Source organism: Colius striatus, chromosome 1 (genome assembly GCF_028858725.1).
Source record: "Colius striatus isolate bColStr4 chromosome 1, bColStr4.1.hap1, whole genome shotgun sequence".
Taxonomy (NCBI): domain Eukaryota; kingdom Metazoa; phylum Chordata; class Aves; order Coliiformes; family Coliidae; genus Colius; species Colius striatus.
In genome coordinates, this window is record NC_084759.1 from 161,917,793 (window position 1) to 161,941,149 (window position 23,357).

Below are 23,357 nucleotides of genomic sequence, written 5' to 3' on the forward strand. Positions count from 1 at the left end.
ATTCTGCTCAGGATTTCCACAAAAACTGACAGGAACAAATGTGATCATTAAAATTCATCTCAAACAGATTTCAGAACTGCAAAGTTTTAACCTGTTCCGGTTTTTGTATGAAGGCTTGTATTACTTCTGAAAATACACAGTTTAGTTGACATATTATCGATATATGCAGCTACTGTTACAAACAGTACTTTGAAAGTAAGTTTAAACTGTCTGAAAACTTTTAAAAAAATTCACCTTATTCACTGTCCATGACAGAGCAGCAGTTATTACATCCTAAATATTTATATATATTTTTTTAATCTCACGTTTGGAGAATATTTTCATTTGCATTTTATTAAATAGTCACAGATATTACAAACGTATCTGGACACTTTTCTGTCATTTTAAGATGTTACTGTTTTCATCTGTAATCAAACTGCTACTGGGCATGACAATATAAACATCAGTGAGTCAAGTCTGACACTGTTGTGTCAGTGACTGTGGAGTTGCAATGTGAAACATAATTATTACATAAATCTTGAGGAACTTAATTTTGTGTTATATTAATTCGTCTGTTGGAAACAAAAACCAAGTGATCTGAATACAGATCAGTCAGATTCTTGAAAAGCTGGGAAAACAAACTAATTTAGTCCCAAATCTAATCATAAAATGTAGGCTTCCCAATCTCCTGTTTGGAAATCTAAAGCCAGCATACACATAGACATTGACATACACAAAAGAGTTGCCAAAAACAGAGTCATGCATCTCATTTACGGGTGGAGACGTATAGTTTGATAACTGTTGAAGGTTCTGAATAGCTTAAAGTTCACACAAAAAACTGTAAGATTATCAAAGGTAGAGAAAGCAAAGGACTGTAAAAAAAAAATCTAGGAATGGTTTTAAAACAGGTCACAAGTTCATCTAAGAGCTGTTGGTTGAACTGAAACGTTGGTTGAACAGACACGTACATAATGTGTTATCAAACCCCATTGTATACTCACTTCAAAATTGCATTTTAATTCAGCTTTTGAGGTTCTGCTCATGTCCCAATTTGCCTTGCTTACTTGTTACCCTGTCTGTATTTTTACTCTTGGCTAAACAGAATATGCTTTCTGCTGCTTTCTACTATGAACATAGTTTTGTTTCCGTTGTCTTTCCAACACGGCCTTTAAATTTATCTTCTCTTAAAAATGTCACTCCAACGTACAACTCCAGTATGAAGCAACTTGGCTGCAGAGTTGTATGAGAAGGCAAGCAGTATTTGGGAAGATGAGAGGAGGAAGAATGAAAATCATCCCTAGATTCCCTTTTTATCTTGCTGACAATACTAGAGCAGATCAATTATAACAAGAAAAGTTTTATTGTGGCAACCTTCCTCTGCAAATTCTACAGGATTTGCAGGAAGGGGACTAATCTGAAGTACTCTCCTTTCCCCAAGAAGGCAACAGCCATCAGCCTTCTCTTCATACAGCTCTGAAGGATCAAACAGATGAGGAATGCCAGCTCTGACATGAAGTCAGACTGCCCACTGCAGGCTGGAAGAAAGATTTCCTGAGGGAAGATTAAAGATCTTGAGGGTAACCAAGAAGCTGAACTAATATGTGGGACCTTTTAGGGTATAAACACGAATCAAAACATAAAACAATTGAAAAACGGGTTTAACTTCATTTTGTTCAATGCAATTGGTGCAACAATCGTTCAATACAAACAACATAAGTAATGTTTGTATTTTAAGGTATTTTATACCTTAAAATGATTAACAGGATCTCACACTTCAAAGTCAAACTTTCAGAAGCTTTGGGTTTTTTAAGGGGGGAAAGAAAGGATTTTTTTTTCCCTTACATTCAGACAGTAATAAAATAATATCTTTTACATTTAGAATAACTAATAAAATAATTTTTAGAAGTCATTTGTTTCCTCATAGGTCTCTGATGCAAAAATAATATCCTTGAAATCGTGCTGATCAACATTCTCAGTGTTCTAGAAATACATGCAGAAACTGCATGTTTGTTAACTCCAAAGAATAAAGTAACAAAAGCTACATGGGTGGTATAAACTCAAAAGACAGCCTTTAGACTCTGCTATGCGTGTCCTTATTTAGTATGCTTGGTCTGTATATGACTTCTTGCGGTACTTTTAATAACATTCCATTAAGCGTTTCATATTGAAGTTTTTATATTAGATCTTTGAAATGGCATATCATCATGAAGACTGTGGTTTAATATGGATGTCTAACTCTTCTATGAGGCTAGGTCAAGCTTTGTACTATGCAACTAAAATGTTCTTTGGATCCAGAACTGAAGGCATGTATTCTCACTGAAAGAAGATCCACTTATATAAAGTTTGTCATGCAATTAGATATGATGCAGAACCAAAGAAAAGCTAATCTACTTGCTCCAAGACGTTCTGTATTTCAAACCCTCTCATTTTGTGTGGGGGGTTAATATTTCCGTTCTTTTAACTCTTTTTTTAATTTCTGTCCACCTCAAAAGCCCCTTTAGTTCTTCATCATCCTTCTTTATTAGCTACACTACACAATCATAACCAAATAGTTTCACTACCAATATGCATAATAATTTATTTTCTGTTCATACAGTAACAGAACAACAATTAAAAATGATGAAGCACATTAAATAAAGCACATTAAATAGCTATACTGGCCTTACTAGCTTGTTAATCTCATTAAGAGGTTAAAAAAAAAGAGTTATTGTTCAGAAGAATCTTAAAATAAATGATTTTATTTTCTATCTGCTGTATTACATATTTCCTATATTTTACATATTTTTCTATATGGATTATTTTTTTTTTGTCATAAGAAGATCCGTTGCCTGGAAGCTCATCTTGTAACAAGACAGTATTATTCTCTGGGTATCACCTGTTCCACTTATAAAAGTCACTCCTGCTAAGAAATCATTATTTTGCAATTAACCATAACGAGCCTTATTTTTAGTATGTTTACCATTCATGAAATATAATCCAGTCTCTTTCCCTTCCTCAACTACAAAGTTTGCTTTTCTTAGTCAGTAGAGAGCTATAATTAACCAATCTCTGTCTGAGGTATAAAAGTCTTTACTTTCAATCAAGAATTGAGTTATGCCATGATTGAAACTGGTTATGTAACTATAAGGAGTGCGAAACATCTTGCATCTTGTCAGCCTTCATTAAATTTTAACTCTAATCAAGAAATTAATTACAAGGAAAAAGAAAACAATGATCAATCCCTAAAAAGGCAAAAGTAAAAGATGACATTATAACCACCTTTCTTTTTCTATTAAGAAAAAAAAAAAAGGCAAATCCTCTATGGCTCTCCACAGCTGTTGAATGAATATCCAGATGCTTTAAATCGGTTCCTGGTTTTCCTAACTTGAAAACTTGTGTTCACACTCATTTAGATGAAACACAGGATCTGAAACTCCCATAGCACCACTCAAGACTTCCTCGCTGGCAACCAGTACTCAGTGAATTCGAGTAGTTTATAAACGAGATCTTTTCCTGCATGCTCTGCAAATTATCTTCGGGGCCACGACTATTATATTCTCAGACATGAAGCGCACGCACATCTAGGCAGTGCTGCAGCCCTCGAATCGGACAGTTATGCGGGAAGGAGCATGTCGCCCACAGCCCTGGGGCGAGGCAGTAACTGTAAGACCAGGGTGCGGGGAAAGGCGGAGAAAGCTGGACAAGCGGCTGCCGCCGGGAAGACTTAAACAAGGCAACGGGCCCGAGCCCCGCTCAAGCGGCGCGGAAGCGTGGTCAGGGGCCGAGGCCGCACGTGACCCCGGCGCTCTCCAAGCGCGGAGGACTCAGGGATGAGGCCGAACTGGCAGTCTGAGGACAGGTACCACCCGCCGCCGCAGGAAACTAGCGTGGCAAGCAGCTAAGTCCAGCCCGGCCTCACTTGGCCCGACCCGAACCTCCCGCCCGCTGCAGACCGCGCCTGCGGGGGAACGCCACGGCTATCCACCCTACCTGAGGCCGCGGAAGAAGCGGCTTCACCTCTCCAGCCGCCGCCCACAACTCGCGCCGCCGCCGCCCAGAGCGCCTGCGCACAGCACCTCCCGCCACCACCCTCCGCACAGCAGAGGCCGTCGGGAAACCGCCCCGCGGGGCGACGGGCCCCGCCGCATGCCGGGAGCTGTGGTCCCAGGGGCGCCGCGCGGCACGCTGGGACGCGCAGTCCACCGCCCGGGGTGGGGGTCGCGGCTCGGCGCCGGACCCCGGTGAAGCGAGTCTCTCGATCGAGACTCGGTCTTGCCTCCTGTGTGGCCGTGCAGTAGCTTGGGATTGGGAGCGCTCGGCTGACACCCAGGCGCCTGTGGTGCCGCGAGAGCACCTACGAGTATCCGGGTCCCCGGGAGCGGAACCGGCGGGAGAGTTTGATGGCGTCGCCTAGCAGCGGCCTCCGCCGCCACCGCCGGTTTCGGGCAGCGGTGAGGTCAACGGGTGAGGGCTGCTTTGAGGAAGAGGCCAAAGCCGGGGCGGGCTGCGCTCGCCGCGCACAGTGGGCAACGGGGCTGGTGGCGTGGCGGGACGGGGCTGAGCTTCTGGGGCTCTCCGAAGTAGAAGCTGCTTGCGCGGGTATCATCTCAGCGCCGTGCCTGGAGAAGGTGACAGCCCACTGTGTCTGCGCTCGGTTCAGGCCTCAGCTGTGAAGGTGGACGCCAAATAAGGCAACATGTTAATTCAGCAGAGACAGATAAAATGAAGGCAAAATTTCGTCTCAGCAGCATCCTGAAGGGATTGCGGTCTGTTGCTAAATCATTCCCAGGGCTTGCATCTACCAATTGGAAGAAAATGAGGACTCTCCGCAAGGTCCTATTTTGGTTGCAGCTTTATATTTAAGATGTAGTGGTCTGTGGAGGTAGTTGTTGAGAACTAATCTGGGTAAAGCAATTTGAAAATTAGAAGTATCTTAAGTTGGTTAGTCCTGGTAATACAGAGTTAGCAGAGCACGTCTCTCACGTGACTATACTTCTTGGTGTTCAGTCCTATTAAAATATATCTGACTCTGTGTACATATTATACACATCTTCATAGAAAAAGAACAGCTATTCCTGCCAGTGCTTACTTTCACTGTGATAACTTATCATCTTTACATGGGTGCTTGTAGGTAGCACAAGACATTATTGTACTTCTGATAATACTTCAACATGCCCATCAGACCTGCTTTTCTATCAGCCCTTGCTGCAGTTTGTAACTTATGGCTATTTTATGTATGTTTTATTCCTGGAGTAAGTCAAGCATGTCTTGGGTTATGTCAAATGCACATCTGTTTCACACTCTTGTAGAGCCATGATCTCAGCGTCTCACCACACTGATCATCTGTCAACTAATGCCACAAGTTCTAGTTGAGGGATCAGCTAAATTTTATAATGGAAAACTCTTCATTTAATTAAGTTCGTTCTTACTCTCCTTAAGTATCTACATATTGTGGAATAGACTGCATGCTTACTATATCACTCCATGCCTTACTGTAGCTGGTCACCCAACACTGCCTCTCCTTTTGGATAAAATTTTAGGACTGTCACTTTCTTAAGACATTATGAATTAAGAGAAAAACAGCATTGAGAGGTGAAAGGTAGGAAAAGGTTAATGGTAGTAAGGTTGCTATATTTGCTTTCAGAACATTTTTGATTCTCGGGCATTTGATACCATGATACCTACATCTCATTGTCTAAGAAAAAAATACTATATTTTAAACCTCATCCTTAAACAGGTATGTAATGAAATCAAGTAACAGTCAATTAACTGAAGGAGTGCCAAGATTAGTAGATGCCTACATGTGATTTTCTCATATTTTCCTTTGCTGTGCGTGGCAAAGCAAAAATGTGTATATGATGTCATCTTTACAAAGTCATGGATTATATGAAATACGTCTTTTCTAAAATATTTTGCAAACACTGAAGAAATGGTAAATACAGGGGAGCTCTCAAGTAGTTCAAGTATCCAGAAAAGATAAGGAAAGGTTGATTTTTATCGCCCGTTAAGCATACAGCTGGGTTTCAACATCTTACAGCTCTTCTTTCAGACTACTTGGGCATATTTTTTTGGAAAGTAATACCAGTTCAGCCTTTCATTAAGGAAGGAAGTTTCAGTTGTTGAGTCTTTAAACCACTAAATGATGAATAGATCTCAAAATACTATGCTCAGCATAGAGCGTTGTTACAGTTAATGATTGGGCTTGATTTTTTTTCTATAAAATAGATGACCCTGCCATGTTTTCTTTCTTCATTTTCGTAACTGTTTATGCCATATTCGTACTTTAGGTCAATAAGTAGAATAAAAAATATTCTGTTTTAAACTTGTCAAAATCTAATTTTTGAAATATTGATATTAAAGGCTAGAGGCAGCTCCACAGAATAGTATAATCCAAGACTTCTAATCCCATCTACCTTTTTCAGATACTGCATTGACTTTAAGGTATACCAGAACTCACTGTGGCCTGTAGCAACCAGTAGGTAAGCAATAGAACAAAACTTGTCACGACTTTCTGATACGACTTTTGTCAGTTTGCATGTTTACTGTCCTTTATCAATTCAAGTATTCTAAACAAAAGGATATTTAATGTGAGAGTTTAATATCTTAGAAATTACTATCAAGAAATGGATGCTTATAGGTAAAGCAGATGTTGGTTGTGTTTTAAATATTAGAAATAATGATTTTACGACTGTAAGATCTAGTTAAAAGTGCAGCCAGTTATGTTTGTTCATTAACATAAAAATACTACATTGAGAGAGAAGGGCAAAAAAGAAGGATATTGAAGTTAAAACAGAGGTTTCATCTGTGTCTTGATTGATCTTCACTGTTCATGTCACAAATGTTGCAATTTTTAACTTCAAGAAAAAATGATTTTACTGCAGTGTCCTTGTTTGTGGTAGACCAACATGTGAACATGATGTTAATCAGTGTTAAAATCAATACAGTTCTTAGAATAATCTTGTGTGGTTCAGTGGCCAGCCTCCTTTAAATCATTTGACATAAAGTTGACTGGCACTGTCAAAGTCTAATAATTGTTATTTTAATTTTTTGTTCCAGGAAAAAAAAAAACATTCAACATGGCACCCATTTTAGATTGGAAGAAGCTTATGAAAGTTGATCCAGATGCTTTGCCTCATCAAGAAGACCTAGCAGACAGATTGCTGGAATCCGTGTCCAAGGTACTCAAAGGGAAAATAGAACATAAGGATTTTCATACACATTGTTGCCTAAACTGTGTCTAGTCCTTCACATATATAAATTTTGTTTGTTTGTTTCATTGGTATTTTTATAAAAACACTATTGTCTTTTTCCATAGGTTGATGAGAAAGACTTGAAAACTGAAACTCCAGAACAACTGATACACCTGTTTAAAATTACCCAGTCGCTATTGAAGGTTTATATGAATCCTCACTTTCTACGATTCTGCAGACACGTTTGTTTGTTTAAAGGAAGGCATCTATAATATTTTTTTTTTCTTTTCATGCATTGAACTCATTGGTTACTCCTCAGAATGTTTATATGCTAAATGTGTGTTTGGTTCAGTGTATCTGCTCTTAGTTATTGGGATTATGGCATGTAGTAGTGGCGGAGTAAAGTGAATAGGAATAACATGGTTACATAATTAAGGGACTTTAGTTCTATAGATGAAAAATACAAACATATGTCAAAAACTGGTTAGATGAAGGTTATTCATAAGGGTTTTAACTTTAACAGAAGATAACTAGTAGATTGATGTTTTAGAGTAAACAAGAATGTTACTATCTTTAAAGAGACATTTATCATACTTTCTTGTATTTACTCGTAAATATACTGAAAGCAAGAAATAACAGCAGAATAGGTTAGCATACTGGTTTTAGAGAGGCTTTTCTACCATTTTTTATTCTCAGCAATATGCTTTTGAGTATTTAGGCAGCCCTGTAGAATAAATTAGTAGGACAGATATTTCAACAATCTGAACTTCTTAATTTTCAGCATGGGGAAAAGTGGGAGTTTTTTCATTTCAATGTTATTTTGTAAACATTTTCATAATTTTAAACATGAGGGCTATTGAACAAGGTTTTTGCTACATCAGTAGGAAATATTTCTTCTTTGTGTACCATACTTTCATTTTCCAGATGAAAGCTCAAGAGGTAGAGCTGGCACTAGAAGAGGTTGAAAAAGCTGGGGAAGAGCAAGCCAAATGTGGTAAGCAAGCCTATTTATACTGTTCTGAAATTATTTGATAATATTTTTTAAATTTGTGGGGTTTAATATTTGTGAAGCCAAATATTTAAAGGATAAGGTTAACCACTAGTGTTTTACGTACTTTTTACCTTCTTGGGTAATTCACTGTATTTGTTCTTTTTTAACAGAAAATCAATTTAAAACAAAGGTGATGAAACTACAGAATGAATTGGAGGTATGTTTTAAAATTTCTGTCCTTTATAAAGTGCTTTTATTGTATTTTTTTAAATGAGGGGTTTTTTTTTCAGTCAAGTATTGTAATCTTCTAAAGAGAAGTAAGAGCCCTGCATTTTAGCTAATAGATTTTTATTGGATTTTGAATATTCATCAGCCTTGATTTGCAAAGAAGTATATGCACGATTAAGTTTTTTTATACTTGGATAAATCCCATTTATTTTTTGAGATTTCTGAGTTTTCTTAAAAGAAGTTAATTAGCTCTTCCTGTTACTTTTCCTGAACATGAGGAACATTAGTTTTAGTATGTGCTTTAATTTGAAGAACTATACTATGTTTATAACGTTATTTTAATGCTCTTAAGAAGGTACAAAGATCTGCTGGTGGTCGTGATACTCGTTTTTTGCGTGATGAGATCCGCCAACTGGAAAAACAATTAGAACAAAAAGAGAGACAGTTAACAGAAACAGAAAAAGAATTGGAAAAAGAGAAGAAAGTGAATGAACAGGTAAGAAGGACACGTGTAAAAGCTCTTCTAGCACATCTTTTGAAAAGTTGATGTTCTGAGAAGAGCATCTCTAATTCAAAAGAAACCCATTGATGAAATAGGACTGCTGTACATTCGTTTTGTATTTTGTTTCTGGAGTTCTTTGTTTTCATAGTATGTGGTATTAGTCTTATATATAAATATTTTCTATCTTGTTCTAGCTTGCTCTCCGAAATGAAGATGCTGAAAATGAAAACATCAAATTAAGGAGGGAGGTTAGTCAAGACTAATTGCTGATTTACTATATTTTATCTTTATTTACAAATACATTATTAAATTTCTGTCTTTGGTGTGATATGATGTTTAATTCTGTTTTAGAACATTTCCTGAGTACTGGTACAAAGAGGCTATGGACTTTTAATCATATTTAGCAAACATATAGTATGTATGCTCCAGTGAAACTGGAGGTCAGGAGTTGTATACATTTAAATTTAGATAGTCCTACTGTGCATTTATTTTGTCTGGATTTTGTGGTTCGAATTTTTAGTGTTTTTTCTTAGATACTATAGGCAAATAGATTTGTTGGATATTATACAGAATTTGGTTTGTGCTTGCTACTTTTGCCAAGATTTTCTGGTTAAAATAAAATTGTAACCAGTCAAAAGTCAATGTAACAATAAATCCGTTAGGTTATTACTAGATTTTTTTTTTTTTTTAAATTAATTCTCTTGCAAAAATGTTTTGTAACTTTTTAGGGAAAAAAAACCCAACATGTTTTAGAGCATTTAAGACCTGTAGTCTTGGCCTCTGAGAGAATAAAAAACCAGCAAAAGTTAAGCTAATGTCCTGGAAGATAACTTTGAGAATCATTCCTCAAAATACTCTTTTAAGTAAGTGTGTGTATGTATGTACATACACACACTGGTGTATAGAAAACTTTATTTTGTGTCTGTGTTGATTCCTATTTAGTCTTCCTATACCAAAGATAATTTCTAATGTTACTCATGCTTTCTCTTGGTCTTGTTCTCTCTGTTTTTAATCCAAAGAAAAAACACATAAAGAAAAAGGTGAGACTTTTAAGGTTTTTAAAAGCAGATTGTAGGAATTTGAATGGGTTTTGATTGTCTTAGCTCTTTGCATTAGCTTGCTAGAAAATCAACAACTTTGACTCTTCAAAGTAGATTTAAGTTTGGATTGTTTTTGGTGCAGAATGAACAATTGCGTCAGGATGTTGTTGACTACCAGAGGCAAATAGATTCTCAAAAAGAAACAATTCTTTTACGAAGAGGAGAGGATTCTGATTACAGATCACAGTTATCCAAAAAGAACTTTGAACTAGTCCAGTATTTGGATGAAATTCAGGTAAAGTCTGTGCATACTATTATTAGCCTACTATTTATTAGGCTATTATTGACAATAGTGTTGTTCACCAACTACATCGAATTCAAATCATGTGGTGCAAGGGAATTCATAGTGCAGTTGGGTTCTGTAATGCATATACTCTATATCTGTGAATCTGACAGAGGAAATGAAGTTACTGGCAATGGGAGATGTATCTTTTTACTTGCTGTTAGGATTTATTGAAAAAGATGATCTAGCGGTAAAATACTCTTTTCTGCTAATTTCATGTAAGGCTTTCAAATCTTACATTTAAGGTAGCTATCAATTAGTTCTTATTCATGTATTAAGATATGCAATTTTTAAAAGCAACTCTTTTTCAAATTTTTCAGAGTTTGACTGAAGCTAATGAGAAGTTAGACATTCAAAACCGAGAAATGAGGAAGAATCTTGAAGAATCAGTGCAAGAAATGGAGAAGATGACTGATGAATATAACAGAATGAAACTAATTGTGCAACAGTCTGATATTGCAATGGATCAATTAAGAAAAGAGAAAGAACAGTACAGATTTCAAGTAAGAACTGACTCTTATGTTATACTTTGTACTGAAACAACACTCTAAAAGTAGTGTAGTCCTTAAATGTAGTGCAGATTCTAAAACTGTAGTGCAGATCTGTAGTGCAGATCCCATTTCTTTTTGGTAGAACAGAATCATGACCTTTCCTTGCTGCTGTAATGTTAATCTCTTAAATTGTATGGTTTTAGTATAGTGTGTTTGTAGATAATACACATTAGTTAAGCAAATGTGTTTGTGATATAACGTTCATTCAAATGGCACTTCCAGGTTCAGGAGCTTTCAGACCAGCTGAAAGCAAAGAATGAAGAAGATGATCCACTCATGGCAGCTGTAAATGCAAAAGTTGAAGAATGGAAGGTATTTTTAATACTTTTTATTATTTTTATGAATTATTACAAGTGTTCTAATGGTGTTTTATCTTCTTTTCAGAAAATCTTAGCTTCAAAAGATGATGAACTCCTAGAATATCAGCAAATGTTATTTAACTTGGAAGAGAAAATGAAAATGGCCCAACTTGATGTAGATAAAAAGAGTATTCTAGCCCTTCAGCAGGTACAGACTATGTAAATTAGAAACTACACACATAGAGATTACTTTTCACTAAATATTCTAGTGACCAAATAATTATGTAGTCTTTCTTAGTTTGCAAATATTGGAAAATACGTTGCTTATGCTTGAAATTTTTGAGACGAGTTGATTGATTCCACAGCTAAGTTGTCTTAAAAAATAGTGCACAAAGGAAACTTGTCTTGCTGCATGTATGAACTGAACTCTGTTAGTTCTGTTTCTTTGATATTTATTATGTGTTCCTTTTTCTCACCTGATGCCATACTATTAAGTCTGTGGTTCAGCCCATGGTAGAGCTAGCTCATAACGGTTGTGTTACATATTGAGCCCTTATAGACTAAGCAATATGGTGAGATATATTTATGCAGTCTTCCAAACTAGGAACGTACAACTTCTCAGGAGGAAAAAAAGCCCAAAACCCTAAGTGCAAATCAGCTTCTGAAAGGCAGGTGAAAGTAAAGCAGTAGCCGAGTCAGGTTTTAGCTGCCTAGATGGCTATAGAGGTTACTTTTTTGTCTGACCATCATTAACATGACATTTTGAGCAGTTTTATGGAAGTAAGCATGGTTTTAAAGAAGATATTTGAAAAGTAAATCAAGTTACTGCACTGTGTTTTATCTCCAAGTAGACCAAGCTTGTTATGGTTCAGTGAATGTTTACATTCTAAGGAGTAAAGTTTAGCTCCTTACAACCTTGCTAGGCTCTTTGCCTTCAGATTTGAAACATGGTTTTACTTGTGCTCTGAGAAAGCCTACATTTGTATAAAGAAAGGTCAGCAGCTCTTGAGATTTGTAAATTATAATTACTTTCTGTAACTTTTTTCCACAACTCTATCTTTTTCCTCTTTTTCATTCATCACAGAAGAGTTAACATTAAGCTCTCTATGATATTTCTAAAGTTCATGTATAAGCACAGAAATAGTATAATACAAGTAAAAGTCACAGTGCATGCTTACAGGTGTGTATGCATCAAAAACAATGTGCAATATAAAGTTTTAGAACTTGAATGACATGCTGAAAGGCAGTCTGAAATACAGCTGTTATGTATGACAGGTTGCTAGTCCTCCCAGTCTTGAACTTGTATCTCTCAATTCCCAGTGGCATTTAGAGCAAGCTTTAAGAAACCTGTATCACCTGAAACTTTTCATCATATGTCACCTAAATCTTAGAGATCTGTTCCCTTTATAATCAGTATACCAAAATAATGCTTTTTTTTGATGTGTGATTGAGCACTTTGTTTTTACTCTTTCTTTTATTTTTCCTGCTTTGCCTTTATATACCCAACTTCTAGATAATATCTGAACTCTATGTTGTAAGTACAGTATATTTGATGTTCTGTGAATTGTTTTGTATTAGCTACTTTAATTTCTTCATTTACTGTGTGGTGCTCTGTATTGGTAGCTTGCCTATCAGTAAAGAAGAATTCTTTAATGGAGTTTTTTTTCTGTGTGTGTAGGGTATGCAAGAGCGAGATGCTCAGATAAGATTGCTTACTGAGAAAGTTGAACAGTATACCAAAGAAATGGAACAAAATGCATTTGTTATTGAGGAATTAAAAAATGATCTCCAAAAAGATAAAGGTAATGTGACTGTTTTGTTTTAATATGTATGTAAAGGAAAATAAGAAATTACAATTCTACTGTACATTTTTTATTCTCTATAAATATAGAAATAATATTTGCTATATGTGAATAATATTATTCTCTAGTGGTTTTATTCATTTCCATTTATTAACAGTTCCTGAAGAGTTTAAATTTCTTTTCAGTACTTCAGTGGGTTTTATGGGTAATACAGGGCCAGATGAAACTATACCTGGTCTGTAAAGATTAGAGCGTAACATAAGGTTTCAGCTTTATGAAGAATTGCAAATGAATGGTAATATGCAATTAAAAAGAAAGTCTTCTGTCCTTTATGGCCATTTATTATAATTGTTATTTGAATGAACAATTAGAATGAACAATTGGAATTAGTAATTAGTTAAAAAGAGTCAAAAATTAAGGTCTCCTTTATAACATTATCTAAATTCTTTCTAGCTTAATGACTTATAGCAAGAATTCCTAGTTGAACAGATTAAGGTTTTTTTGTTTTCAGGTCACTCATCTCTTGCCCAGCAGAATCATATTGGGGATATGCAAGAAAAGTTAAAAATGCTAGAAGAGAGAACTAAGGAGGCTGAGAAGTCAGCAGAATTAGCAGAAGCTGATGCTAGAGAAAAGGACAAAGAACTTGTTGAGACTCTGAAGCGAATGCGAGACTATGAACTGGTAAAATTTTTCAGAGAGGACAGAATACTTCATCTTATTTTTAGGAAATAATTTTTTTCTTCCATATCTGATTAACACTGATTAGAAATCAATGACTTCTGTTGTTATTTTGGTTTTCTTTTGTTTCATAATAATGTTTTAGTGGTCACTGAATGCATGCAATTTGTTAGCCATATTTAACAAGTGTTACAAGTTGTCAGTTGTAACATATTCATATGGGTTCCTGAAGTCCCTTGAACAGTAATTGAATATTCAAGATATGATTCTTTGAAGGATTATATAGTAAGAGGACTCAATTTATAAATGTGCAAAGATTCCTCTGTAGTCAAAAGACAAATTTGTAGGATTTGATTTTGATCACGTAGTAACTTTTTTCACTAAGCATAGTGCAGAAGGATACAGGTTGAAAAAACATTTTTTCTTGTCTATGTAATGATGAAAGACAGAAGAAATTATTCACCTGTCATCTGTTGATTGTTTTGTTTTTACTTTCCATTTCGATTTTTACAGGGAATATATGGTTTGGAAGAGGCTGTTGCTGAAATAAAATATTTTAAAAAGCAAATCAAAATACGAGATCACGAGATTGAAACACTAATTAAGGAGGTCAATAAACTTGAACTTAAAATAAATGATTTTCTTGATGAGAATGAAGAACTCAGAGAGCGCTTAGGTATGCTATATCTATTATGTTTTCAATTATTTGTTGTGTAAGAATTGAAATAACATATCATGGAAATCTTTTACTATACCAAGTAACTACTTCAAAATAATTTTTTATATTCTATTAATAATTGCAAGTAGTTTTAGTTAGGAAAAACTACATAAAGGTACATGTCTAAGCTTGCTTACAAATTGCTTTGCCTGAAGACAGTAGGAGAAGAGGTTTTGTAGTTCTTTTTTGGATTTGATTCGTCTTTGTACATTGCTTAATTTCATAATATGGTATTTGGAAGCCTTAAGATACTGAAGTTGTAATGCTGGGTTGAAAAACACACAGGAAGCTTTGCACAGGCTTATTTTTACATAGAATAATCGAAAGATAAATATAGTTAATTTTAAGTGGTATTTTTTGCATTTTAGTTTTTGAGTAGCTGACATAGAACTATACTTTCTTCTGGTATTACTAAATGAAGCATAAGAAGTGTGTATAGATGTAGAAATGCATATATTCAACTGTCAATATATTTTTTAAATTCTATCTGACTAGTTCTGTTCTTATTTAAATTAACTGCATTCTAATGATTACTAGATTAATATTCCTTAATGAATAATTATGCAGTGTATATTTTGGTGTAGGTCTTGAGCCAAAGACAATGATTGATTTAAAAGAATTCAGAAGCAGCAAAACACTCAAGCAGCAACAATACAGAGCAGAAAACCAGATTCTTTTACAAGAGGCAAGTGATAAATCCTATTTTTGTGTAAGAGCTACATGATAAAAATGTATCTGAACAAAATTAAAAACTGAACTGTGAATACTATGCAGATTGAAAGACTAGAAGAGGAAAGAATTGAACTGAAGAAACAGGTTCGTAAGTTGGCTCAGGAGAAAGGAGGAAGAGATGCAACAATAGGTAGGGGGTTTTTAATTATAAACTGTCCTTTCAAAAACATGCTATACTTACACTAATATACTTATTATATATTATTATCTTTATATTTATATTACTATTTGCTTATTTGTTAAAATTATAAGGCTAAATATGTTTAATTACATCTGTAGGAAGATATGAGTGGTTTTGTATTTCTGTAGTCTTACAGCCCAGTAGCTTTTTAACTTGTGATGGCTAGTCACTGTGAGTCGCTCATCACTGAGAGTCATGCCTTGGCTTGCAGTTCTTAGATGCAGGATGAGCTCTCCACTATTTCCAGTAAATCTGTATAATGTATGTGTTTTGAAATTTGAATTTTGTGCTACCCAGGGAAACATAGTGTGCTCAAGTGGGAAAGTTTACAGCTTCTTCCTTTGTAGGTAGAAAAGTACAGTGCAGATATACTAAATGAAATATATTCATTTGCTTGGAGACCAATTAAAAATTCCTAATATATTACTTGTACATGCAACTAGGATTGGAGGCTGGTGATAAACAAATAACCAATATCTTTACTGAAGAGATGGGAGCGAATAAGAGGAAGTTTGATTTCTTGAACAGACAAGAAATTGCTGAGGTAAAAGCAAAGGTAGGTTCATAATGGAATTTCAGTAATGATTTATTGTATTTCTCTTTCAAAATAAGAAGAATTTATTTTAAAATATCTGTTAAAAGATTTCTCTAGGTGCTTTTATTAACTGCCTTGTAAAAATCCCCAAAATTAACATTGGTGAATATTTATACTTTTTGTGAATATAGGCTAGCAGCTTGTGTAACCTGGGAGAAAAACAGTTGCAGATACAGAGATACCAATTAGACTTCTGAAGTCAGAGAAAGAGCTAAAAATAGTAATGTTGTGAGAAATCTACCTGGCATACTTAAGAATTTTGACTACTTCGATATAAATATAGAAATACTTCTTTGGTTTATTTAGGTTCAAAACGTGTCAGAGTGGCAACTAGTGAATGACAGCTGTAATTCTGAAACAGCATAAAAGAGCTTTTCGTTTCACCAGAGCTACAATTTACACAGACATAACAGATTATTAGATAACAGCAGGGGTAACAGATTATACACACAATAGAGAGATGTCAAAAGACTTACACATTGGACTACACAACTACATTGGAGATTAGGGAGAACTTTTTTTACTGACAGGATTATTGAGAATTGGAATAGACTGCCTAGGGAGGTGGTGGAGTCACCATTAAAAGACACATAGATGAGGTCCTGAGGGATATGGTTTAGTGATGAGCTTGGCAGTATGAGGCTGGTGGTTGGACTCAATATTAAAGATCTTTTCCAACTGTAATAATTCTATAATTTTATGCTTATCAGAAGATATGTCAGGCCTAAGACCTCAGAAGTAAATAACCAAAATTACAGAACAAAATAATCTCTTCAGAATCATGTGTCTGTAACTTCTAATTCAGGACAAATAGGTCAGGAGAAGTTTTGCCCAGGATTGTGTCTGAGCCAAAACACGCTGATTCCTTGTGCATCTGCTCTTGGAAAGCCAGTAACCCACAAAACCCATTGAAGGATAAGGAAGTTTATTTGCAGGTAAAAGTTTTCTGATTTAACTACCTTTCAAGAAGACAGAGAAGAAAAAAATGCCTAACAGAATTGTTGCAAGTAGAAACTTTGGAAAGTGGACTTGAAAATGGACAGTTTGAACACTCAAGTCAGGTAGATTCTGTTGGAAATTAGCCCTTCTTAGGTCTAGGTGAGATACCTTTATAGTATGTGTATGCTTATATATATTACAGTTATTTAGAACATAAATGCAAATAACAATGAGATATTAGTTTACTTTCATCATTATTAATTTTAAACTATGACATAGTTCTAATAGAATTTGGCATTTTTTTTCTTCTAATAGCAAAAATGTGCATAGTTGTTAATTTGCAGTTTGATTATTGATATAGGATTGAAAAACGTAGTCCTATATTTTTATTTAATTGGTGGAAAAACTGCACACTGTGCACACACACATAGATGAGTACAAAGAGAGTTTTTATTCTACCGCATGGGGTACAACAAGGACAAGTGCGGGGTCCTGCACCTCGGAAGGAACAACCCCATGTACCAGGACAGGCTGGGGATTTACCAGCTCTACAGGGTTCTGGTAACAAACTAAATATGAGGCAGCAATGTGCCCTGGTGGCCAAGAAAGCCAATGGCATTCTGAGAGGCATCAAGAAGAGTGTGGCCAGCAGGCTGAGGGAGGTTCTGCTCCCCCTCTACTCTGCCCTAGTGACGCCTTATCTGGAATCCTGTGTCCAGTTCTGGGCTCCCCAGCTCAAGAGGGACAGAGAACTTTTGGAGAGAGTCCAGCACAGGGCCACCAAGATGATCAGGGGACTGGAGCATCTTCCTTATGAGGAAAGACTGTGGGAACTGGGGCTGTTTATTCTAGGGAAGAGGATACTGAGGGGGAATCTCTTTAATATTTACAAATATCGAAATGGTGGATGTCAGGAAGTTGGGGCATCACTTTTTTCCTTTTGTATCTAGTGACAGGACAAGGGGTAATGGGATGAAGCTGGAACACAAAAAGTTCCTTTAACATAAGGAAAAACTATTTCACTGTGAAGGAGTACTGTCACAGGCTGTCCAGGGAGGGTGTGGAGTCTCCTTCTCTGGAAGTTTCCAAAACCTACCTGGATGTGTTCCTTAGTGAACTGATCTAGGTGGACCTGCTTCTGCAGGGGGTTTGGACCATTCTGTGATGCTGTGATCTTACAGACATCTGTGTAAGCAAAGTACTGATCACTTTTCTTATTAATGCACACAGCCTTGAATCTCATACAAATCATGTTGCAACTGTATTTTAAACAGCATAGATAGAGGGTTATTTTTAAAAATAGTTGTAAATACAGAGAAATATCAATGGTAATTTACAAATGTTAGTTGAACAAAATAGGGACTGAATCAGTCCTTTGGTAAGAAAGATAGGAAATGAGGCATAGATACTGTTTCACGGGAGGACATGTACCTCCAGAGATGGTGTGGAGTTAAGACTTTTAGAATGAGGAAAGGCTTTACTACTTAGAAACATCTAAGTTCCTGAGCTGTTTCTTCTATGTTTTTATCCATTTCCCTGTCAACTGACAATGATAATATAGATCTGTTTTTAGAAATAAAGATTTCATATGAAAAAATTATTATTTATTAAAATCATCTCTAATAATAAAATCTTTTAGGTTCTCAAAAAGTTTTTTAAGAAAATTAATTTTTATAATTAGTAGATGAACGGGTTGATTACAGGATGCTTGCTGTGACTTCTTTTATTCACATTAAAAAAAAGTAAATTGTGGTAGCTTCCTAAATTGATACTTTGAAAATACTAGTTAGTTTTCCTGTATAGTAGAGGATGTTGCCTTGGTTGCTAGAGATGCACTTGGGGACAGTGTTATATGGGATATATCTTCTGTAATTGTTCCAGTAAATATATCTCTGTTACCACTGCATTTTAGACAGGAGAGTTACACGTGGACTGAGAAATTTTAATGGAGGCATACTCCAAATTCCAAAAAAGGCTAGGACAAAAACATTAAATTGATAAAATTAGAATCTGAGTTTTTCATTTGAGAGAAAACATCTAAGAACGTGATGAGGGAACATCATGGTTACTATGTATAAGATAACCAAATAGGTCTTTCCTGTCTTTAACTGAAATATTTCAGGACTGATAGCATTTCTACTGAGTCTGTTGAGCTATGTAATTGATCAATGGAAAGTATAAGTCTATATACTTTTTTCAATTATACAGTGTTTTTTTCCATGCTTTAGGGTTGTGACTTCTCTTAAAATACTGTGTTATTTGCGAATACACGTGTTTCATGGTTAGCCAAGCAGTGTAATGAATAATACCTACCAATTGCATTTTCAGTAGAAAAGTAGTGGGATATTTTATATTTTTGAAGATAAGTCTTCGAATTTTTTGGGGGGTTGGTACATAAATTTAATGGTATGCTACTAGCTTACTGCTGCATTCTTTTTTAGAATGAGCAAATATCCAGAGATTTGCTAATGTATAGTATGCTGAATAGTTACATAGAATTAAATCTTTAAAGATGCAGAAGCCAGGCGGTGCTGGTAGTACAAACCCAAAAAAAAAAAATTCTATTAAATTTATTCATGTTTTAAATCATATTTTCCTGATAATTTTGTTGCTGTGAAGATGAGGCTATTTCTGTGATTGTTGCCTTCTATTTAACACCTCTTTTTTGCTTTACTTACTATGTAATTTCAATGTGGAGTATATATGGCTTAGCAACATTTACAAGCATTTATTCTTATTTAACTACAGAGTTTTAAGGAAAAGTCTAATATTAAAAAATCATGATTAAATTATGATTTTTGAGTTTTCTTTGTTCTTTTCTCTAGAACGAATATCTTGCAAATGAATTAAGTGAGAGAGAAAGAGATTTGGACAAGAACAGGACTGTAATAGCCAAATTTCAATCTAAGTGTAAGTTGCAACCTGTTTTAAAACCAGACAATATTCCCAGGTACCTGCATATAATTTTTTTAATTTAAGTGTTCTGTTTCTGTTATTGTGACCACAAATATCCAACCCTGTAGTTTCTGTTTTACATTCAACGTTGATATCTTTCACAATAATAGAATTTACTCTGTACATGCAAGGTTATACAATCATTCTGATATACTTCTGTGGAAATTATAGTTGGGGAAACAGTGATGTGAACACAATAATTATGAAACAGTGAATGTAAATAGCATTATCAAATTGGAATGTCTTCAAATTCTCATTAATGTCTTTATAAAATTTACACTTATATTAGCGTATATCTTTGTGTGTATATAAATACATAGCTCCTGTTGTTAATTTTAAACTTAAATTAGTTATAGTACTTGAAACATATTTATGTAGTTTAAACAATTCAGTTATTTATGCTAAATACTTCAAACTAGGATCTTTCCTGGTTTTGCTTCCTGAATCAGACCTAATAAGGACTTTGAGTCTATGAGTGATCTCAATTATAAGAATTTTACAATTTACTTGTGCAATTGTAAAATTTTCTGACTCCAAGGAAGTGTTGGGGAATTAAACCCATTTGCTGCTTATGTATATATATATGTTAGCAGAAGTGCACTGCTTGCAAACCATGAAAAACACCACTAACTTTTCTAGACAATATTTTTTTTTCTCAGAGAATGTGAAACCTAAACATACTTTTCGACTTTTCAAAATAGACTTGGTGAAACTGCTCAAACTGCTACAAATTCTTCAGTTTGCTCTTGGGTCTCAAGGACAGCTAGCCTTTGTGTTAAGATACAGAGAATGTCCTGAGAAGTTTGCTGTATTTTTGAAAGTTTCCAGACTTCTTGCTCTGGTCTGGAAACTCTGGAATTCCAGATACTAATGGCAGTAGGAAAATTGTATGTCTTGAGAGTCCTTATTACAGCCAAATAATTTAAATGTTCTTTTTTTCCCAGTCTGCAGCAGGAATTCAGGCATTTCCCATATACTTCATGGTTACACCTATATATTTCCAAGATAGCCATGTTTCTGGATTTGTGAAAGCTAGTCAGAAAGGCTACTAAAAAAATGAAGAAAATTTCAGGAAATATGGAAACTGGAATGATGAATAAAATCAAATATGTTCCCATGAAGTATTTCATTATTGTTTTATTGGTATTTCTTCAGCAAAATATGGATGTTCCTACCTGCTCTGGATGTTTCTAGCAGCTCTACTTTTAGCTTACTAGTTGATTATGTCTATAAATAATATAAACATTCTTTTTATATATTATATCAACAAATGTTATAATGAAATGTTCTAGGAAAATTTTTCAGTGCTTTTAGACATACCATATTTCTTACAGTAAAAGAATTATCAGAAGAGAATAAACAACTTGAACAAGGAATGAAAGAAATATTACAAGCTGTTAAAGATGTGCAGAAGGATCCTAATATGAAGGGAGGAGAAACAGCCTTAATAATCCCTAGTCTGGATCGTTTAGTTAACGTAAGATTGCTTTCTAAAGTATTGTTTAGTTTCAGAAGATTAACAGAAACTTTTTTTTCCCCTCAGTTGCTGGGTTATGTAGGTAAATATCTTCCCTTATACACTTACTTCCTTAGTTAGAAGTAGGAGTACATAGTGTAATACCTCATTAAAAATGCAGCTTAAAACTATACAGCAACAAGAAATTGCCAGTAAATCTTTTTTTTAAGTAATTTTCACCTGGATAGTATAAACCATCTTTGGCAAGTTTATTGTTCCAGTCATAAAGCTTAGGTAGAAGTTCATTTACATGTCTTTTATGTCTATGAGACCTGCAGGAAATAGTTAAGAAACTAATAAATATATTTAAAAACATTAAAATGTCATGCTTTTTTCCATTTTCATGTGATCTAAACTTGAGGGTTGCATTTTATTATGAAGAAACAAAGCTTTTATCCACTTTTTGTCTGTTTTGTTAATTAAATATTTACATTGCATTAGGCAATGGAGTCAAAGAATTCAGAGGGAATCTTTGATGCTAGTGTGCATTTGAAAGCTCAAGTTGACCAGCTTACAGGACGAAATGAAGAATTAAGACAGGAACTGAAACAGACTCAGAAGGAGGCAACAGATCTCTCTAATCAGCTGGCAAATGCAAACGAAAAGGTATACCATTTATTTTATACAATTTGTTTTGTACTTGAAAAGTAACTGCTCAGATAATTCAGAACAAAACCACACAATCTACCAGATACTGAAATTAGCTTATGTGAACAATGTAAGTATACAAATCCTAATTCAATTTACATATTGGACCTATCAATTTGAACATTTCAAGTTCAGATCTTACTCTTCTTAATATTACTTTATCCTTGGAATACTCTATTGTAGTAAACACCAAGCGTGCCTATTTTTGGACAAGAGCTTACAGATTTCTTTCTTCAAAAAAACAGTAGTCTTGCATTTGTTATTTATAGACAAGTAACAGAGATTCTGTGTTCTAAAATGATGAATTATTATCTAAAGTCCTGTATATTGTTTTACATTGTACAATTGATTCTGTGGAATGCTTCTTCCAGAGTGAGAATGAAAAATGGAATATTATCTCACAAGATGCCAAATTTAAATTTGCTTTTTGGAACAGCTTTGTTGATGCAAAGCCCCTAACTAATATTCTAGGATACTGGTTTATGTACTGTTAGAGTAGAGAAATGGAGAGCTTTTAAGAACTTAAATGAGAAGGCAAAGATTTTTTTAGTATAAAATTAAAAATAATCACTGCAATAATTCTTTCCAAAACTTCATATTTTTAAAAGAAATCGAAATGCAATGTTTTAAACAATTTGGAATAAAACTGATGAATCTTCAGATGTGGGAAGCTGCCTGGATTGCTGGAGGCATTTTATAAATTTGTCTTAAGATACTATGCATGTATGGAATCACAATATTTTTAAAAGGTTGCTTCAAAGAATGTTTGAATGCTTTAGAATAAAAGAGGAAGTGAATTAGGTTCTTAATAACAACTGATGTAGCACAAGACAGTTTATATTCCATCAGTTTATTTTTTTAATTGAATAGCAAGAGCTAATTATATAAGGCTTTACTTCTTTTCCTTAGATTGCACAACTGAAAAATGAAATTTGCATATTACATCAGTCAGAAGGTGCTAATACTGTTTTCCGAACAGTGAATCTTCCAGAAGGAATGGTTCCTTCAAGTGTCAATATGATTAATTCTCTGAATGAGTATTTAATACATCTTCTACAGGTAACTCATTTACTCATTGATATCAAAAGTATTTGTGACATACAGCTAATTTCTCCAAAATCTAGTACCATGCTGTGTGTGGACATGGTACAACTCTCAAAAATTGTTTTTGAGTTTGGACATCCAGTACAGTCTTTGGGCTATTCTGGTTTTTGAAAGCTCTAAGTATTATGCTGTATTATAAATCTAGAAGGTACTAATTAAATTGTTGACAACAACTCTTTTTTTTGTTTGTTTGTTTAAATCTGTGCTTTTATCAAAATATTTGCCCACTCTTCCTTCTACAGTTTCATTTCCATGAGAAATTCTCTTTTAACCACTCTCTGGATTCCACACTCATGTAAAAATCCTACTCTGAACAGTTTTTCTGTATATAGCAAATGTCTCAACCATATGAATTTTCATTCCATTATTTGTCAAAAATAAATC

General features: G+C 34.8%; 2 protein-coding genes across 7 annotated transcripts in view; one reads left to right on the plus strand and one right to left on the minus strand.

Annotated features, from left to right (window-relative positions):
• Positions 1 to 4,049, minus strand: part of TMTC3 (transmembrane O-mannosyltransferase targeting cadherins 3) — a 39,068-nt gene extending 35,019 nt beyond the window's left edge. Inside the window, exon 1 of one of the 2 annotated variants that reach the window (XM_062015993.1) lies at positions 3,949 to 4,049. The gene's annotated coding sequence lies outside the window, so the exon portion shown is untranslated. The remainder of the gene's footprint in view (positions 1 to 3,948) is intronic. The other variant, XM_062015994.1, reaches the window with a different exon arrangement.
• Positions 4,050 to 4,086: 37 nt separating this feature from the next.
• Positions 4,087 to 23,357, plus strand: part of CEP290 (centrosomal protein 290) — a 52,905-nt gene continuing 33,634 nt past the window's right edge. For 4 of the 5 annotated variants that reach the window (XR_009820526.1, XM_062015982.1, XM_062015989.1 and 1 more), the window contains exons 1-22: positions 4,087 to 4,422; positions 6,381 to 6,437; positions 7,015 to 7,136; positions 7,274 to 7,351; positions 8,073 to 8,142; positions 8,310 to 8,356; positions 8,720 to 8,863; positions 9,064 to 9,117; positions 10,052 to 10,204; positions 10,573 to 10,755; positions 11,026 to 11,115; positions 11,188 to 11,310; positions 12,781 to 12,904; positions 13,416 to 13,588; positions 14,099 to 14,261; positions 14,888 to 14,988; positions 15,078 to 15,165; positions 15,660 to 15,772; positions 19,576 to 19,660; positions 21,040 to 21,182; positions 21,663 to 21,827; positions 22,779 to 22,928. Coding sequence is in view for 4 of the 5 variants with exons in the window: in XM_062015982.1 (XP_061871966.1) it covers positions 7,035 to 7,136; positions 7,274 to 7,351; positions 8,073 to 8,142; positions 8,310 to 8,356; positions 8,720 to 8,863; positions 9,064 to 9,117; positions 10,052 to 10,204; positions 10,573 to 10,755; positions 11,026 to 11,115; positions 11,188 to 11,310; positions 12,781 to 12,904; positions 13,416 to 13,588; positions 14,099 to 14,261; positions 14,888 to 14,988; positions 15,078 to 15,165; positions 15,660 to 15,772; positions 19,576 to 19,660; positions 21,040 to 21,182; positions 21,663 to 21,827; positions 22,779 to 22,928 (2,349 nt within the window). In the remaining variant the exon portion in view is untranslated. The remainder of the gene's footprint in view (positions 4,423 to 6,380; positions 6,438 to 7,014; positions 7,137 to 7,273; positions 7,352 to 8,072; positions 8,143 to 8,309; positions 8,357 to 8,719; positions 8,864 to 9,063; positions 9,118 to 10,051; positions 10,205 to 10,572; positions 10,756 to 11,025; positions 11,116 to 11,187; positions 11,311 to 12,780; positions 12,905 to 13,415; positions 13,589 to 14,098; positions 14,262 to 14,887; positions 14,989 to 15,077; positions 15,166 to 15,659; positions 15,773 to 19,575; positions 19,661 to 21,039; positions 21,183 to 21,662; positions 21,828 to 22,778; positions 22,929 to 23,357) is intronic. The other variant, XM_062015992.1, reaches the window with a different exon arrangement.